The 20858-nt window shown below is 38.5% G+C and overlaps 1 protein-coding gene across 1 annotated transcript in view; it reads left to right on the plus strand.

The window, feature by feature from the left end:
* Positions 1–20858, plus strand: part of LOC126475349 (echinoderm microtubule-associated protein-like CG42247) — a 335583-nt gene that overhangs the window by 219731 nt on the left and 94994 nt on the right. Inside the window, exons 9-11 of the mRNA XM_050103159.1 lie at positions 6973–7110; positions 10138–10269; positions 11797–11925. Of these exons, the coding sequence (XP_049959116.1) occupies positions 6973–7110; positions 10138–10269; positions 11797–11925 (399 nt within the window). The remainder of the gene's footprint in view (positions 1–6972; positions 7111–10137; positions 10270–11796; positions 11926–20858) is intronic.

Here is a 20858-nt window from a genome sequence, read left to right on the forward strand (position 1 = left end):
TCTTCTAAAATATGTTTCTGTGATTATAGACATTCATCCTTGTGCTTTTCTTGCTCAAAATCGATCAATTTACTGGAACGTTTAGTATGCAGCATGCCTGGTTAGTAGGATCTGGTAGTTTGGTGAAGTTTCGTCGCGCCAGTATTAGTAAATACTAACGGACACCTAGCGTCACCGGAAGTGTCACCCTGAACATTTTGTCTCTAAGAAAAAAGTTGTTCACAATGAAGTGATCTGTCACCCCTAGACGTTTGAGGCAAAGACTTTGAAACACCTTGTGTACCCCGTCTAACGCTCCTTTCAGCACCAAGCATATATTCCACTCATCTGTACCTTCCCTGTCTTAGACCCTATTTAATCCGAGCACTTCGTTCTTGGTCTTCCACTCTTATTGTTTCCTCTTGGCTTTTGTACACATTGCATGTTATTCGTCTTTCTCTGTAGCTTATCCATATTTTTTTTTCAGAATTTTGAACACCTTGCACCATATGACATTATCGAACGCTTTTTCTAGATCGACAAATTCTACCAACGTGTCTTTTTTTCAGTCTTGCTCCATTATCAGTCGTAATATCAGAACTGCCTCTCTGGTGCCTTTACCTTTCCTGAAGTCTATCTGATCGTCATCTACGGAGATATGTGTACCTAAATTCCGAAAAATGCAACTCGTGGGAAATTGAAAAAAAGTATAGGAGTCATATTAAATTGTGCCTCAGAACATTGTATAAGCATAGTCTTCACTGCGCTACAGTTCTTCACCTTCAAGTTTCTTCTTCGCGTTCCTTTCAGCGCTTCTTGTTTCTATGAGACTTGAAGAGCGAATGCTTTAGCTTCCATCACTCACAGTCTATTTCAGGTAAGCAACTGATCTTCCATGCTAGAGCCACATTTTATTGCCAATTTTGTCAATATTTAAAATGAAACTATCACTCCGTCACTGAAACATATATCACTGCACACATAGACATATCTACACCAACTGGAGCAAAACTAAACAAAAATGAAGAAGATTATTTACAGATACTGGAAACCAGCAGTGATACCATCTTATACAATATATCCCAAATATAACCACTTGAAAAAAAACTTTTCCACTTATACATGGCGATCCCGTGAGCACCAGTGACGTCACAGCTGGCAGCTAAAGTATAAATGGCGTATCAGCAGCCCATCAACAGTCATGCTACCAGACAGTAGCCAATGACGACAGCGACAGAATTTCCTAACGAGAGTGTGCAGAAAATTGGAAAGACTATTATGAAAATTTCAATCAAACACAGTACTACATGTTAGTGGGCAGCGTGTGAATGTGTCCAGAACGAAAACGCCCATCTGTTGCTGTCGCAGCCATGTTGTGTGCACAGATAAACGTGAACCAACAACGTCGCCCTCTCCCATAGTCAACAGTCAATGATTTCGTTATTTTGATCGAAGTGTGGTCCCCACACCTTGTACAGACTTCAGTAACTCTGACGGTATGTCACCGACTACTGCAGATTAATTTGAGCTTAGATTATTTTGTACTCTGTCGAATTCTGAACCCATTACTGGATGACGTCAACATTATCTTCCTCCTTCACTTCTGTCAAACAATGGGAGACTTCCTCTCCCTTGTACTGTGTATGATGCATCAGTACAGAACTGAACAGAAATCTTCTGTGTTTTTTCTCCCTATTACCTTTAGTTAAGCGGTGTAAACAAATATTTTGCACTAGCTAAAAGCGACTCCGCTTCGCTAGGTCTTAGTTTTTAATTTGTTTTCTCAACTGGAAAAATTTGAAGTAATTATCTCATTTGTACAGCATCTAAGTTATTCGGAGTATGTTCTTATAAATTACATATATTTGGTGTGTTGCTTTCGGTGCAATGATGAGTAAGATTTGTGGTTGTCCAACACGCGATTACGCTACTTGTAGTTGTCTGTGCGAGAAACACGATTCTTTTAAATCTACTCCGCAACACTAGAATGCCTGCCCTTGCTCTTTATTGATCGTAATCTCATCGTACTGGAAACTAGAGTCTTTCAAAGGTGAATGCTAGCCGATTGAAATGCTTAGAATTCGTGGTTTCCTTGTCCATTTAATACTTCCCCTTCTGTGACGTGGTTTAGAAGCTTTTTTGCAAGGGCATATCGGAAATATGGAGGGAATTTAGAGATTCTGTTAGGAAGTTCACATTTTCGTCCTGATTCAATTTTTTTCTTCTCCTGGGATAATATTATGTATTCGCCTACTTGTTTGTTGAACTAAGTCATTTTTTGTTGCCAAAATTGTTCGGTCCACAACAGTTCTTTGTTTACACAATTTCTCTCTACAAACGGATACATTTTCGACGTTTTTCCTGTTTCTTTAGCTTGCATAACTCATCGGTTAGGAAGATTTTGCTGGAGTGCAGATCACTGTGATATGTGACATTTCCAAGTTGTATTCTACAACCTTCGAGAACAGTCGAGAACAATCAGCAACACTTGTCAGCACTCGAAAATATTTGTGGAAGCTGGAGAACATTATGGAACGTTTCCCCTTGAAAAATACATTGATCGAAAAAGACATATAAAGGTCTACTGACTTCCCTCAATTGCTTGCATCGACCTTGGTCGAAAATAGCAAGACACTCTGAGAGGATATTATTTAGCTCCACGAACGTTGGTTTCATTTTTTGCCTGGTTCCTTTTACGAGCCAAAATTCCACAATAAGCTGAATTTAGAACAAGATATCGTGAACATTCATGACCGGGCAGAATCATATGTCGGAATGTAGGATTTCAAGCCAAAGCAAGGGTCCCATTTCGCGTTCCACTCCGTCTCGTAGATTTACCTAGTCCAAAATGTTTGTATAATATAATAGTATGCTAAACATTAGGGAAACATCATTTAAAATTAGTGCAAATTGACAAAAAGGAGAGCTAAAGATTAACATTTTCATGAAGAGCAATACGTCAAACAAGTTGTTTGAAAAAAAAACTAAGTTTAAAAAAAATGACGTGGCGTGTTATTAGTTTCAGAGGCTATTTCTGACACACGTAAGTGAGGTTCGTGCTCTCCAGTTACAGTAGAAATCTTAATTAACCAAACACACTAGATATTTGGACCACCAACAAAGAAAACGGGATTAAGTTTACTAATATAATCACTTAATAGTCACAAACTAAGTGATATTCACAACAGCCTAAGTGTACTCCATACAGAAAATAATGGTGGAAAACTTGATCTATTAGAACTCAGAGTTTAACAGCCACAGTTTTTGAGCTACACTCCTGGAAATTGAAATAAGAACACCGTGAATTCATTGTCCCAGGAAGGGGAAACTTTATTGACACATTCCTGGGGTCAGATACATCACATGATCACACTGACAGAACCACAGGCACATAGACACAGGCAACAGAGCATGCACAATGTCGGCACTAGTACAGTGTATATCCACATTTCGCAGCAATGCAGGCTGCTATTCTCCCATGGAGACTACCGTAGAGATGCTGGATGTAGTCCTGTGGAACGGCTTGCCATGCCATTTCCACCTGGCGCCTCAGTTGGACCAGCGTTCGTGCTGGACGTGCAGACCGCGTGAGACGACGCTTCATCCAGTCCCAAACATGCTCAATGGGGGACAGATCCGGAGATCTTGCTGGCCAGGGTAGTTGACTTACACCTTCTAGAGCACGTTGGGTGGCACGGGATACATGCGGACGTGCATTGTCCTGTTGGAACAGCAAGTTCCCTTGCCGGTCTAGGAATGGTAGAACGATGGGTTCGATGACGATTTGGATGTACCGTGCACTATTCAGTGTCTCCTCGACGATCACCAGTGGTGTAAGGCCAGTGTAGGAGATCGCTCCCCACACCATGATGCCGGGTGTTGGCCCTGTGTGCCTCGGTCATATGCAGTCCTGATTGTGGCGCTCACCTGCACGGCGCCAAACACGCATACGACCATCATTGGCACCAAGGCAGAAGCTACTCTCATCGCTGAAGACGACACGTCTCCATTCGTCCCTCCATTCACGCCTGTCGCGACACCACTGGAGGCGGGCTGCACGATGTTGGGGCGTGAGCGGAAGACGGCCTAACGGTGTGCGGGACCGTAGCCCAGCTTCATGGAGACGGTTGCGAATGGTCCTCGCCGATACCCCAGGAGCAACAGTGTCCCTAATTTGCTGGGAAGTGGCGGTGCGGTCCCCTACGGCACTGCGTAGGATCCTACGGTCTTGGCGTGCATCCGTGCGTCGCTGCGGTCCGGTCCCAGGTCGACGGGCACGTGCACCTTCCGCCGACCACTGGCGACAACATCGATGTACTGTGGAGACCTCACGCCCCACGTGTTGAGCAATTCGGCGGTACGTCCACCCGGCCTCCCGCATGCCCACTATACGCCCTCGCTCAAAGTCCGTCAACTGCACATACGGTTCACGTCCACGCTGTCGCGGCATGCTACCAGTGTTAAAGACTGCGATGGAGCTCCGTATGCCACGGCAAACTGGCTGACACTGACGGCGGCGGTGCACAAATGCTGCGCAGCTAGCGCCATTCGACGGCCAACACCGCGGTTCCTGGTGTGTCCGCTGTGCCGTGCGTGTGATCATTGCTTGTACAGCCCTCTCGCAGTGTCCGGAGCAAGTATGGTGGGTCTGACACACCGGTGTCAATGTGTTCTTTTTTCCATTTCCAGGAGTGTATTTTAAAAGTTTATTTTTCCCTAAACAAACGAATACTTAATAGTACCATCATTATATAACATCTGATATTTATAAAAATTATTGCTTTACAAAAGGCATCTATGTTTAATAAATAATGTAACATCTTTGTGCCTTCCTTGAAGTACTAACACCTGTGTATATGTAGAAAGGTAGCACCTTTACGTTTTCATATACTTTGACTTGTTTTGAACTATGTTTACAACCGTCCTGTAGGACAAAAAGTGTACAGACGTTCATAGATATGTCTGCTCGTAGTGTACTTCAAAACCACATAACCACTTCTGGAGCAGTAAATAATTTTTCTATGTTGTCTTAGTTTTTAAAACTTGTATCCGAAATGTGCCACTTTGTAATTATATAACGGGCAGTGAAACGTAAACGAGCGTAAGTTATGTGATTATTATTCCAAAAGTAATAGCCTTAACTGTTAACACATTTAGTCCCACATTAGCCAATACTGTCAATGCAGTCATAGAAAAATTTTTGCGGTTGCCTCCGTAACCATGATTGTAGCTAGGCGTGCACCACTTCTTTCGTCAAGAATGTGGAAATCGCATGGTGAGAGATTGGGATCGAATGAATGGTGTGTAAAGGTTTCACAGCGCAACTTCTACCGTGTACTCAAAACCACTTGGCAACGTGTGGGCGCGCATTTTGTTGGCAGGTCGTTTAGGCTATGCTGCAGCAGTTTCCCTGAGAAACCCTTACACATCTCCAAGCGCTAATAGAAAGCACTGATGCTCAAATCGTTATAGGCACTGAAAGCTGGCTAAACCCGGATATAAGCTCAGCCGAGATTTTTGCGAAGAACCTAACAGTGTTCTGAAAAGATAAGCTAAACACAGTTGGCGGTGGCGTGTTTGTTGTTGTCACAAGTAGCTTAACTTGTCGCGAAATTGGATACTTCCTGTGAGTTAGTATGGGCAGAGGTCATTGTAGGCAACCGGAGTAAAATAATAATTGGATTCTTCTACCGACCTACCAGTTCAGATGATACAATTGCTGAAAGGTTCAAAGAAAACTTGAGTTTGATTTCAAACACGTACCCGACTCATACGATAATAGTTGGTGGTGACTTTAATTTACACTCGATATGTTGGCGAAAATACATGTTTAATTCCGGAGGTACGCATAAAATATCATCCGAAATTGTGCTCAACACATTCTCTGAAAATTATTTCTAGCAGTTAGTTCATGAGCCCACGCGAATAGTAAACGGTTGTGAAAACACACTTGACCTGTTAGCAACAAATAATCCTGAGTTAATAACGAGCATCAAAACCGATATAGGAATTAGTGAACACAAGGTTGTCGTAGCGAAATTGAATATTGTAATCCCCAAATCCTCGAAAAGTAAGCGAAAAATATACCTATTCAAAAAGCAGATAAAAATTCACTTGACACCTTCCTGAGAGACAATCTCCACTCATTCCAAATTAATAATATAAGTATAGACCAGATGTGACTTAAATTCAAAGAAATTGTATCCGCAGTAGTCGAGAGATTTATACCAAATAAATTAACAAACGACGGAGCTGATCCTCCTTGGCACACAAAACGGGTTAGAACACTGTTGCAGAAACAATGAAACAAACGTGCCAAATTTAAACACACGCAAAATCCCCAAGATTGGCGGTCGTTTACAGAAGCTTGAAATTTGAGTGGAGTTCATTGCGAGATGCAGTTTCCACAACGAAACTTTGTCTCGGAACCTGGCATCTTCCATACAGCTCCGATTTCTCCCCATGTGACTTCCGAAGTTTTGGAGACCTGAAGAAATGTGTTCATAGCCGCCTGTTTGCTTCGGACGAAGAGGTGCGATCCTGTGTTCAATCACGGTTTCGTAGGCAATGGCAAACATTTTTCCTTGAAGGCACTGACCGTCTTCTCTCACTGCGGGATAAATGTATTAACAGTTACGACAATTAGTCTACTTTTGGAATAATAATCTGCTTGTTTACTTTTTTTCAACAGTGTCGTTTTCATTTCACTACCTTTTATACCTGTGTAGTCTTAACAGGACCAGCATTAACTTAGATTTGAAAACTAGTGTAGACTGATCAAGCACCTCAAGATGAGCCCTCAGGGCTTGAAATACCTCGTGCATTCAAACAAAATCACAAGTTGTGACCGGATTACTTTATACAGTCACGGAGGCAACACTGACAGTAATGGGTGAAATTGAATAATTCCTTGTGTTTATAACACTGAAAGAACTTAATCGAGTAGCCTGTTTGGTTGCTGATATCTTACACAAGGCTTGTTACTGTGTTTAGACGCTACAAGACGACCTGACGGGAGCGGTGTTCCACCCGCTGGACGACAACCTGCTGATCACCCACGGCAAGGGGCACCTCACCTTCTGGACGCGCCGCAAGGATGGTTTCTTCGAACGGACGGACATCATCAAACCGGTAACACAATTTCCGCACTCCTTATTGAGATATGCTCATGACCAAATGAATTACAGACACGTACCTTGTAGCGAATAGCACCTCTTTCTCCGCATCTATATCTACAATGTGCAAATCGTTGTGAATAAGGTACCAGAGGGTACCTGTTCCATAAAAACACGGGAGAACAGCCGGATGTCAGTAACGTCCTGCCACGATATTTCGGCGCAGAGTCTTCTGGCCATCTTCAGGTGAGTAACACCGTAGCAGTACTACAGTGGCACACACCTGAAGATGGCCAGAAGACGCTGTGCCGAAATATCGTGGCAGGACGTTACTGACATCTTGCAGTTCTCCCGTGTTTTTATGGAACAATCAGTACGCCGGGAAAGCGCTTTAAACATCACAGAGGGTACTTACCACAATAGCACATACACTACTGGCCATTAAAATTGCTACACCAAGAATAAATGCAGATGATAAACGGGTATTCATTGGACAAATATATTATACTAGACCTGACATGTGATTACATTTTCACCCAATTTGGATGCATAGATCCTGAGAAATCAGTACCCAGAACAACCACCTCTGGCCGTAATAACGGCCTTGATACGCCTCGGCATTGAGTCAAACAGAGCTTGGATGGCGTGTACAGGTACAGCTGCCCATGCAGCTTCAACACGATACCACAGTTCATCAAGAGTATTGATTGGCGTATTGTGACGAGCCAGTTGTCGGTCACAACATCTTCTTCCTGTCGGTTAAATTTCACGTCTGTAGCAAGTCATCTTCGTGGTGTAGCAATTTTAGTGGCCAGTAGTGTATTACGATTTTTTCTCGTTCCATTCGCGTAATCAGTGAACAAAAAATGACTACTTATATTTCTCTATGCGCAGTCCAGTTTGTCTAATCTTGTCTTCGCTATGTCCGGGAGCGATACGTAGTTGGATGTGGTATATTTCTGGATTCCTCAATTCATACTGGTTCATGAAACTTTGTAAGTGGTTATCGCAAGATAAATGTCTGTCTTCAAGCATTTTCCAGTTCACGCTTCACAGCATTTACGTGGCGTTCTGCTGTGAGTCAAACAAACCTGCTGTCGTTGGTGCCACCCTTCTTTGTACACGTTCAGTACCCTGTGTAAGTCCTGTACGGAACGGATCCCTGGCTTTTTGGCATGGAGGTGATCATTCTGTTTGAGATACCTCATCTTAATCAGCCACGTGGATTCTGACCAGTAACCAGACAACGGACCATCACAGGTTGTGTACAAAATGACCATAGATAGCGGCATTGTTTCATTTAAAAAAGTTTATGTTTGCATAACAAATACACTTTCAGGTATTATTACAAACTGTTTATTGGTTAACAACACGAGCCCCTAACCACCAATATAAAATAATATTTGTATATAAATTTGGAGAACGGAATAAGTTTGATTGTGTAACACCACAAAAATCTTTGTAGAGACTCTTTTACATTAAATGTAACTCAAGACACAGGTTCGGGTCGCCCACTATATAATCTTCTCTTAGATTAGCTTCACTTTTTCTACCAACATTAAGGGAATGATGTTAACTACAACGACTCAACTATATCAAAATCAATGACAGAAATGAAATACGAACATCATAAAACAGACTTCAAATATCACCTGGTTTATTAATAATGTCCTCACAATACAATAATAATAACAATAATAATAAATCTAATACTAGCATTTTGCCAACACAAATTTAAAACATGCCTCTTGCGTCCACATTCTGTTCGTGAAAGGGAATTCTATTCGTCTCTTTGCTCTTGTCTTCATGTTCCGATGACATCTGAATGCTACGCCGTCAGCTGAATTAATGTCTTCTGCAGGTTCTTTGACTGCGGAAAAAAGATATCGAGTGTTAACAAGCAGAATTACGAAGTACTAAACTTCGGAATCAAACGGAAGATTTCCTTCATCAGAGAGGAACACGATATTACTAATTGCTCTTGAATGTGTATTGGTATTATTCTAACCACAAACTGCGAAGAAAATGATATTAGGAACTTTCTACATTATACACAAGGCGATCATATATTTCTTGGTGCAATGCACTTTACAGAACTTCTTTCATTATGAATCATACACTCCTCATAAGTGGTTTACTAGTGTCCAGCACTGTCGAAATTTGGATATACTGGTACAGAGGGTTTTATGCAGTGGCCTTAATATCCAAAACCTATAACTGATGTCCCAGCTGGAGATGTTACTGCATAAATGTTACACGCATACGTGCTCTGTGCAACCACCTAGTGTAGTGACAAAATGGACCATATACCCGAATTTCTTTAGTACTTTACACTCTATATGAGACAAACAAAGATTTTTGTGCAAGTTTTCTACCCAAATCGATCTGTATTTGTCTACATAGTTATTACTCATCACTTTTTTCTGAGTCGAAGTATTGAAGCTAGAATGGGTGTTTTTAAAAATAGCTATGTATATTTTCGAAAGCTATAGTGAAAAAGGCTGCAGGGATATGTCGGCTGTTAATATGTAGAGAAAACTGTCTAATTGATAATACTTTCTTCATTTAACTGTTATTTCCTTTTCTTTTTGGACACTATTACAATTTCGGCTGTGTAACCACTTTCAGTTGATTCATTGCTATCCTTTTGAAGTTAGTTATGTTGCAAGCCGTAGCACATGTGAAGAACATAATATTCGTCATCTGACCGCTCAGAGATTGTCGTATAATACCACACACATGGTGAAGGCATTTTCATTAAGACAATTCTTCATTACTGTGGCTCCTGATATTTGGAAAATAATGTAGAGGAAACTTTTAACGAAACCAGTCATGTGAAGTAAACGCCACGACTGCATAGTAGTGTTAAAAGTTCATGGTCTAAAATTTAAGGACTTTATTGCATCATGGCAGCAAGCACCCAAAACACGCATTAGCAAGTGTTGTCATGCCGAAAGCTAGAAAATAGCTCTCGGTGTAGAATACAAAAACCAGTTTTCCCAAAGATATTGCTATCCATGCTGAGGTTTTTGTTTCTTTTCAGCCTTCGAGAACGAACATTACCAGCATTCAATTCGAGCAAGACGGCGATGTCGTAACTGCAGATGGAGATGGATTCATCACCATCTACTCCGTGGACAGTGACGGCGCTTATTTCGTCAGGATGGAATTTGAGGTTTGCTTTTTACTGTTCAGAAATAACTATTCTCCTGTAGATAATAATTATCTTTATACGTTGAAACGATGCCAGTGCAGCCCAAGATCAATTGTAGGCTTAAGCATCTGCGTATTGGTTTCTTCTATTACGTGGTTTCATAAGGAACAGTGGCAATAAAATTTCCAGGCTTTATAACCGGGAGTCGATTTAGTGTCGCTGTGAAACGTTTTATCCAGTCCACCACGAGTCATAGACCAACTTATAACTCCTACTTCAGTTACTGAGAAATTGTTGTTTTCTTGTGTCTTCACCGTCAAAACGTCTTTTCACTAGTGACCAATAACACTTTTAGCGTGCGCAACAACATCCTCATGACAAACTCTCTTAAGTTAACTGTGTCATCATTAGAAGGGCAAAATGTACATGACACTCAAAAGAGGGGACATAGGATAACGATAAATTGATTTCAATTTTACATCCTATATTCACATCACTAAGAAAATAGCCATGACGTTTTCTTTCTCTCACTGTCATTGTCAAAGGTACTTCAGTTTTCTAGGACAAGTTACTTCGCTGTCGAAATAATAATACAATAAAGCAAAATAAGTACAGTTCTCCATCTAGAATTTATTTACAGTTACAAACTAAGGTAATTGTTATACAATCTTAGCAGTTTTCAGGAAAAACAGAAATCGTTGTTTTGAATATATTTCATCACATTTTTTCCTCTCATCTGTAGTGAACTGAATAAGTTTTAGACCTCGTTTCTTTTCTCATAGTAGCGAGAGAATGAAGGCTACCGACAATTTTTCAGCAGTAAAAGAGTGCGTAGCGCTTAAAAAGAGAGCAATACCCCTTCGCGAAAGAAAAGACTCGTGGTTGACAGCACTGCCATTAATTGCCAGATAAGCGAGTAGGGCTCTATGAGACCTGTAGATGTATCAACCACAGTAATTCTCAAACATTCCCATCATCGCGCATAGTGTTTCGAAGTTTTTTCGGGAAATAAATTTAAATAATAGGTCATTCTTTAAAATCCCCATATTATTAAATAACCTTCAGACATAAGTATATCGATATGATAATTTTGCAACGCATTTACAAGCATCACTGAGGTTCATTAAAATCGTATTGTTAGTTCGTACTTAATTATCACTTCTGTGTTTTCTTTCAGTTTCAAACAGTCTTAGGCTCTTTTTATGAGCTGTAATTCGCTAGGATCTAAAAATGATATCCCTAAACCTTTATGGGTGCTGAGAGAATATTCCTTGTTGTCGTATAGAACAAAACAATGAGGATTCTTCGGCACTTGTTTATGGCAGTCTATTGACGAGTAATTTATAGAGGTAGTGAAACTTGTTCCCGTTAAATAATTTGCTCGTGGGAACACAATTATAGCGTATTTAATGCTCATTTTTAAGTTTAAAAGAAAAGAACCAAAATTATATTGCATTCCTCGCTTTTGTCAAAATACGCCCTCCCCCCTCGCAGTAAATCATGCGGTAACAAACTCTTTTTATCTTATCATAACTTCTCTATTTCCAGGCTCACACGAAAGGTATCAGTTCGCTGATTATGCTTTCTGAAGGCACTCTGCTGTCCGGAGGAGAGAAAGACCGCAAAATCATAGCCTGGGACTCGCTGCAAAATTACAAGAAGATCACAGAAAGCAAGGTACGCTTACACTTCACCATTTGTGGTATGATGAAATGACTCTTGATTGATATTGAAATCTAGTTAACGAGGAAAATATCAATTCTGTACACCACAAACATGAAAATCTTCTGTAACACAAATTTACGTAATGCTACAGTCACGATGAAAAATATTCTATACATGAAACAGTGTCCAAAACCCTACAAGAAGTGGTAGCTTTTTACAAATATTTGTATGTTGTTAACGCTTCACACTAATATTTCATTGTCTATATGTAACATAACTGCAGCCAGTAATGGTTGTTGTTGTTGGTGTTGTTGTTGTTGTCATCGTCTTCATTCTAAAGACTAGTTTGATGCAGCTCTCCATGCTAGTCTGATTTGTGCCACTCCCTCTAGCTCTGCTTAACTACTACAACCTGTATACATTTGAATCTGCTTGCCGCATTGAAGCCTTTATCTCCCTCTACAATTTTTACCCTACAAACTTTTCTCCATCACCAAACTGACAATTCCCTAATACGTCAGGGTCCGTTCTATCAATCGATTTCTTTTTTAATTTGGCCGTGCCATAAAATTCTACTTTCCTCAGTTACATTCAGTACCTCCTCATCGTCAACATTCTTCTGCGGCACCACATTTCAAAAGATTATATTCTCTTCTTGTCTGAACTCCTTATCATCCATGTTTTACCTTTCATACAAGATTACGCTCCAGACAAATGCCTTCAGTAAATATTTTGTAACGCTTAAATTTACGTTCGATTTTAAAATAATAATCCTATTTTTCTTTTCCTGTCATTGCCAGAGTGCATTTTGACGTCTCTCTGCTACAGCTATCGTTAACTATTTTGCTGCCCATAGCAAAACCCATCCCATTTCCTAATCCAACTCCCTAAGCATCGCCTGATTTACTACGACTACCCTGTTTTCAAGATGCCACCCATTTCGTTCAGCCTCACTTCCTGCCCTTGGTAGAACTATAACGTCATCGGCAAATTTTGAAACTCTTATTTCTTCTGCTTGAATTGTAATTCCCTTTCCAGGTTTCTTCTTGGTTTCTTTTATTACGTGTTAAGTGAACAGACTGAATGATACTTGGGACAGGCTACAATCCTCTCTCACTTCCTTAAGCAGTGCTCCCCTTTCATGCCCTTCGGCTCTCATAACTGGATTCTTGTTTTTGTATAAGTTTTATTTCCCTGTACTTTATATCTACTACCTTCGGAATTTCAGAGTGTTCACTGTCAAAAGCTCGCTCTAAATACACAAATGCTATAAATGTATGTTTGCCTTTCTTCAACCTTTCTTCTAAGATAAGTCGGAGCGTCGAATCTATCTCAAGTGTTCCTACATTTCAGACGGTGACCTTAGACGAGATCGGCATCTACCAGTTTTTCCATTCTTCTGTAAATAATTCTTGCCAATATTTTGCAAACATTACAATTTTAAACTGATAATACGTAACATTCACACCTGTCAACATCTGCTTTCATTCGAAATGAGATTATTATATTCCTCTTGAGGTCTGAGAGTATTTCACATGTCTCGTAAATTTTTCATACAAGTAAAATAGCAGAATAGTTTGGTGGAGACTGATCCTTTCAAGCATATTATAAGGAGCGATCAAAAAGTTTCCGTCTGAAATCGTTATTGCAGCGTATACGCAACGCATCACAACAAGCGCCGACATATAGGCAAAGGATTAATGTGGAATTCGTGTGTCTCCGACATGAGTGCGGTAATTGCGGGAACTTGAACTATGGCTGTGTTGCTACCAAAACCATCCAAAGAATACCAACGGACTGTTATTATTTCTTGGCTGACGGAGGACAAACATCAGTAGCCATCCATCTGAGAATGAAGAATGTATAAAGGGTAGCAATATCTGTGGGAAACCACCGTTGTAAAATGGTGCACCAAGGGGTGCTACTGCCTCATGATGACGCACGTCTCCATACTGTAAATTTTGTATCGCAGAAGTTACATGAACTCAAGTGGAAGACACTCGACCACCCGTCCTAGAGTCCCGATCTCTTGCCATGCCAGTCCCTTAAAAAAAACCTTGGAGCATCGACAGTTCCTGTCGAATGAGGATGTGCAGCAGCACACGATGTTTTACCAAACAAGTATTTTCAACCTCTTGCGTCAGTGGGATGATTACCTCAATGCTCAAGGCGAGTTTGCCTCATTGGCATACAGATTCTGGACTGTGCGGCCTTCAAGCAGAAACTGTTTGATCGCTCATATAATAAACCTGAGGACGATTTAGGACTCTTAAGTGCTCTGTGAAAGCCTTCTCAGAACATTGCATCTTACTTCTCATCTTATTTTTAATTTATCACCACTGAATTCAACTGGTTATTTACCAATATATTTAAAAGTTTCAACAGGAGTTAATCCAAAAACAGCATCTTCGATATGATTGATCAATCTTAGATTCTTGCACTTACATTTAATTTTTTAACATCTTTGTCTTTTAATTTTTTCTTTCTTTCTGATAATTATCTATGAAATTATATCTTCCTTGTTCACTTAATATATAATCTCTTTTATCACTATGCTATTGTTTAGTTGTTGGAATGTCATTAAATTCTACTAAAGAATGTTAGTTTTAAGGAAGCATTTGTTTTTAAACTTTCTATTTTGCACAATAGCTTTTAACATGTTATCACCTAATCCTTCAATTCCTTGCTTAATTTGTTCAATTGCATCGATAAATGATTGATTTCGTTTTTAAAATTTTCGTGTTCTGTTCTTGCTTGGTTTTTCCTTTTTCAAAACTCTTGTTTTAATGGTTCTTTTACTTTTCAATTTCGTTTCGCTTTTTTAACAATCTCTGGGCCATATTTTAAAAATATATATTAAGGATAAAAAAACAGAAATCATTTTCATTGTACATCCATCATTTCTCTTCAACATTTCTGTTCGACATTTGTGTTCAAAATTTATGTTTAACATTTACATTTATTATTTTTAAAATTTATGTTTAATGTTTGAAAATTGTTAATCTTTTCTCTATATTTGCCATTATTAGTCATACCTATCGTAATAAAACCGAATTCATCTTTACTGCAACATTTACTACATATTTCTTTAAAATCATAAAATTTTAAATCAACAACATCAGATCACCAATAAATATGATTCAACTTTGTATCATCTTGTCTGAAAATATTTTAAAAATTAAGATTTTCTCTAACTAATTGTTTCGATATTTCTGAATGTGTTTTAGTTCAGGGGGGTAGGATGTCAAATGAGCTGACTTGGAGCATGGAGGCACCACAGAACACTTTAATTTCCACTGTCTATACTTTTACAACTAAATTCATAAAATTTTCTCAGTATGACCAGGAAGGATTCAGGAAACACTCATCGCAATCAAAGTTCAAAAACATAACAAAATAATGTGAAATTTCATCATTTTTTCAATTACTATTGGCAGCATTTGTTGCTATAGGTACACTTTTCTTCATAAGTAAGAGAAATTCTTCATTGAATTTTTCACAGCAGACAAACCATACTTACAGGTGTACAAAACTCTAGAATTTTCCGGTTCTATTAAAAACTATTGTCAAAATTGAGATAATTATGTATACAATTTGAGTTTTTTCTAAACAGGAAGTTTAAACTGTAATAGATCACTCATTTTTCATAAATTAAATAAATTCTAGAGTTTGTTTTGTTTTGTTATCTTTTTGAACTTTGGCTGCTATGAGTGTGAATCCTGAATCCTTCATTGTCATGTAGATCAAGTGTTATGAATTCATTGTTAAAAGCATAGACAGTGGAAATTAAAATGTCGTGTTGTGCTGCTCCCGCTCCAAGTTGGCCTGTTTGACATCCTAAACCCTTCAAACAAAACCTATCTTTCCCTTTTATCTACCTGTAATAAAATAATCTCTAACTCTGTCCTGATTTTCAAGAACGAAATCATCAAAAGCTACAAGTGAAATATTTTCACATTCATCTAATAGAGTAATTTCATCATTATTTTCCATAAAAGTGGTAATTGTTTCATTAATCTTCAATTTTTTATATCTTTTTATAAATTCCTGATATTTTGGTTGATCTAAGTTTTTGGAATAAATGTACTAATGTTTAATTTCATTTCAGTTTAGCCCTCAACTGCTAGAATGTAATTGTCAATCATTAGTGTTGTTTTTCTACAACTGCTTGGCCCTATTATTGAATGTGGAATAGGATTTGGTAAAAGTGTGCCATGTTCATTTTTAATTTTTTTATGGAATTATTATTTTTGGTTCCCAATGTGTCATTTATTCACATAAATTTTATTAATATAAATTAGTAGATTACTTAAATTTAGTGCTAAATCATCTGTTCTCAAAAAAAGATTAACTGAGTAGACAACAGAAACTTATAAAAACGTTTCACTAGTTGGATTTTATACAACCTGTTTAACTCCAAATATTACATCAAACATTAATAAATTATATATTAACGAAGAAAAGATAGAAAGTCCTGTTGGGCAACATAGTTCGAAAAATTTAGAAAAATTTATTCACTCAAAAAAACCTAATTTACTCATGAAAGGAGATAAAATTTTAAATAGTGTTGTTATTGAAAATGGTGCTAAATTATTTATAGATAAAGAAGATTGTTATGGTCAATTTTTAGGATTTAATAATCAAAATATTGAAGCTAATAAAAAATTGCTAATAATGTTCGGAAAGATATTCGATTTTACAAAATATATGTTAATTTTAATTTAGCTGATGGCATGTTTGTTAAACATAATGATCATTTTCATAGCGAAAAAAATTATTTCTTTATTTAAACTAAGTGCTGAATTTAGAAGGCCAATAATTTATGAACCAAATTATCCTATAAATATTCCAATTTCTAATACTATTCAGAATTTAATAATTACTATAACTGGAGAAAATGATAATTTGATTGACTTCAATGGTGCTGGTGTAACATTCATTTTAAAAATGAATTAACAAATGTTTCCATTAATAAATCGTGAACAAAGTCAAGAATTATACATCTTACTCATTTTCTGTCAATGAGAAAACAAAAAATAGTTTAAGTAGTCCAAACAAGGAAACAGAAATTAATATTAATTCATCCTAATTATTCACAACTTTATATGACATTTGCTGTTATTCACACAGATGGAATAAAGTTTTCACTGTGTGATAGTAAATCAGATATTGAGCTAACTGATAATTATGTATTATTTTATGTTAGTACAATTAAAAAAACAATATTTTGTCTAGAATAGAACATCCATTTATTTCATAATCAAATCTTATTCAATTACCTTCATGTCTGTCAAATGTATTGATTATGGAAACATTTACTTAAAAACAGTGAAATTAAAAACAAACAGAATGAAGTTCTTTATCCATTAGAAATATTTGGTGGATTTTTAACGAATTTAAAGAAATAATTTGGGGAGGAGATTTAACGATCCTACCAGTGGACTAAGGGAACGCTACAGTGCTATTAAGCGCTGCCGAGTACCAGCAGAAAATGAACCTGCTGCTACAAGATATGGCCTACAAGAGGCTGAAGAAGGATCCAACCCCGACGATGAGTAGAAAGACGATAGTTCTGCTGAAGAAATCTAACTTACTTGAGCCAATGAAGAAGCGGATGCACCCCAGATCGCCAGCGATATCACGCCTCTATGGACTCCCCAAGATCCATAAGGAAGGGGTACCTATGAGACCGATTCTGGACTCCATCAACTCTCATAGTCACGGACTAGCTAAATACCTAGCGACACTGCTCAAAACGCTTTTGGGACACTGCAGCCACCATGTGAGAAACTCAGCCGAATTCGTAAAAATACTCAGGGGCATGCAACTACAAAGGAAGGACCTACTTGTGACCTTCGACATGATGTCGCTTTTCACTTTGCACTTTCAGCTCAGCACTTTGGACCACAAACAGTCAGCCTTTTCGAACACATACTAACAATCACATACTTCAGTGCAACAGGGAATTCTTCAAGCAGATCGATGGTATGGCCATGGGCTCCCCAATGGCTCCTGTGATTGCAAACCTCTATATGGAACATTTTTAGGAGAAGGCTCTTCAAACTGCCAGACAGAAACCAAACCACTTCTTCGACTACGTTGACGACACTTTTGTCGTGTGGGGACATGTCAAACAGGCGCTAGATGAGTTTTTGGAGCACCTCAACAGTATCCACCCAAATATCAAATTTATGATGGAAATGGAGGAAAACGGATGCCTCCCCTTCCTTGACAAACTAATTAAGAGGAAGGCAGATGTTTCACTAGGCCATGCAGTACATAGGAAGAAGACACACACAGACCTATAACCTCATGTTACAAGCTGCCACCATGCAGCAGAAAGATAAACAGTGCTCACCACCCTGGTACATAGGGCACACGCCATTTGTGACAAAGACAGCCTACCATCTGAGCTTCAACACCTGAGGAAAATCTTCCACCAAAATGACTACAGTGAATGCAGATCAAGAGCGTGCTCAAAGGGAAGAAGGAAGCAGTGACAATCCCAGAAGAAGAAGAAGACAAACGACACACATTCCTTCCATACATGGGTCTGCTCTCGGCCAAAGCTGCACGACTTCTGGGCAAATACAATATCAAAACCATTCTTCGCCCACCACCAAAGACGAGGAAGCTCCGAGGTTCTGCCAAAGACCCACTGATGTTTAACACATCAGGAATCTACAGCATACCTTGCGACTGTGGTAAACAATACATTGCTAAAACACAGCGCTGTATATCTAAACGCTGTGAAGAACATACCAGATGTGTCCAACTAGGACACACAGAAAAATTAGCCATAGTAGAACACAGCATAAATGAAGAACACACTTTCAACTTCGAAAACACGAAGGTGCTGTGCCAAGCATTTGGCTTATGGGAAAGTATTATCAAAGAATCCCTAGAAATAAGGATACATGACAAGCTGATCAACAGGGACAAGAGATTCCAACTCAGCACAGTATGGAACTCTGCGATAGCAGCAAACCATCAGGAGTACGCCCATCAACGTCCTCCACCACGGACGCAGATAGAATGCTAACACCAAGAACCAAACGTGGCTGCCAGGAGCGACTGCTACTCTAACCACCACGTGCACACTACCATACCACCTGAGCCTCCCGAGGTCTAGTGGAGCGGGGTGACCGTGCTTATAAATACCCCGCTCTCCGTGAATCAAATTTCGACACTTCGCGATATGTCAATGGTACCACCCGGCTGGAGACCTGAGAAACCTTAATCTATAAACAATTATATTTGCTGGACTACATGGAAAAAGAAATTTTGAACTAGATATTACGAATTATTATAACTCTTCTGACTTTGGTATGCCTTACATGATTTTCATTGTTTTCTAAACTAACCGAAAAATAACTAGTTAAATGATTCTATGTAAAAACTGGAAGAAAAGAAATTTTTCCTCAAGAATTATGGAGCCTTTATCCACTGAATAACCTTTTAAAAGCTTAAGCTTATGATTCATTTAGAGTTTTTAAAGGAATAACACAATTAAATAACGATTTAAATGTGAGTCCATTCAGTTTTATTCGAAATTATCCTATCTATTTAATATTTATGTCTTGAAGAATGAATGTCTTAAGAACAAAGAAAAACAAGAAATTATGTGCATTTTTAATGAAAATATACCAAATGATACCACTGCATATATAATTATGTATAGTAAAAAGAATTCAACTTGTGATTTACAATGTAGAATACGTACTGAATATTAATAATTGCATAAATGTACAAAAAATTAGAATAAAGTTATAGAAGCATTAACTTCAAAAATTTAGTGTTTTTCAAATTTTTAAAATTCTGAATTTCAAAAATATGAAAATCTTAATTTTTTCTATATAAATTTTTTCTATATAACTAAAAGCAAAACATAATGAACATAAATAGTCGCATTGAAAATGTAGTTAGTGACCTTAACAGTTACAATAGTAGTTGTGTAGAGGTGTTCACTAAATTAACAGAACCAAACAAAGTAAATCTTACAATATTTCAAAAGCTGAAAAAATGGCTCTGAGCACTATGGGACTTAACATCTGAGGTCTTCAGTCCCCTAGAACTTATAACTACTTAAATCTAACTAACCTAAGGACATCACACATCCATGCCCAAGGCAGGATTCGAACCTGCGACCGTAGCGGTCGCGCGGTTCCAAACTGAAGCGCCTAGAACCACTCGGCCACACTGGCCGGCTTCAAAAGCTGAAATTTTAGTAACTAAATGTGGTAAAAAAGTTTCATTACTTTTAGGTAATACATATAAAATTACTCTTCCAGATAATTGTACTAAAATCTTTTCAGAAAACGAAGATAAATTAGTGAAAATTAATGGATTGAATGTTATACTGGGTGATTAAAAAGTCAGTATAAATTTGAAAACTGAATAAATCACGGAATAATTCAGATAGAGAGGTACAAATTGACACACATGCTTGGAATGACGTGGGGTTTTATTAGAACCAGAAAAATTCAAAGTTCAAAAAATATCCGACAGACTGTGCTTCATCTGATCAGAATAGCAATAATTAGCATATCAAAGTAATACAAAGCAAAGATGATGTACTTTACAGGAAATGCTTAATATGTCCACCAACACTCCTCAACAATAACCGTAGTCGAGGAATAATGTTGTAAACAGCACTGTTAAGCATGTCCGGAGTTATGGTGAGGCACTGGCGTCAGATGTTGTCTTTCAGCATCCCTAGAGATGTCGGTCGATCACGATACACTTGCGACTTCAGGTAACCCCAAAGCCAATAATCGCACGGACTGAGGTCTGGGGACCTGGGAGGCCAAGGTTGACGAAAGTGGCCGCTGAGCACACGATCATCACCAAACGACGCGCGCAAGAGATCTTTCACGCGTCTAACAATATGGGGTGGAGCACCATCCTGCATAAACATCATACGTTCCAGCAGGTGTTTATCAGCC

Source organism: Schistocerca serialis, chromosome 4, assembly GCF_023864345.2.
Source record: "Schistocerca serialis cubense isolate TAMUIC-IGC-003099 chromosome 4, iqSchSeri2.2, whole genome shotgun sequence".
NCBI classification, from domain to species: domain Eukaryota; kingdom Metazoa; phylum Arthropoda; class Insecta; order Orthoptera; family Acrididae; genus Schistocerca; species Schistocerca serialis.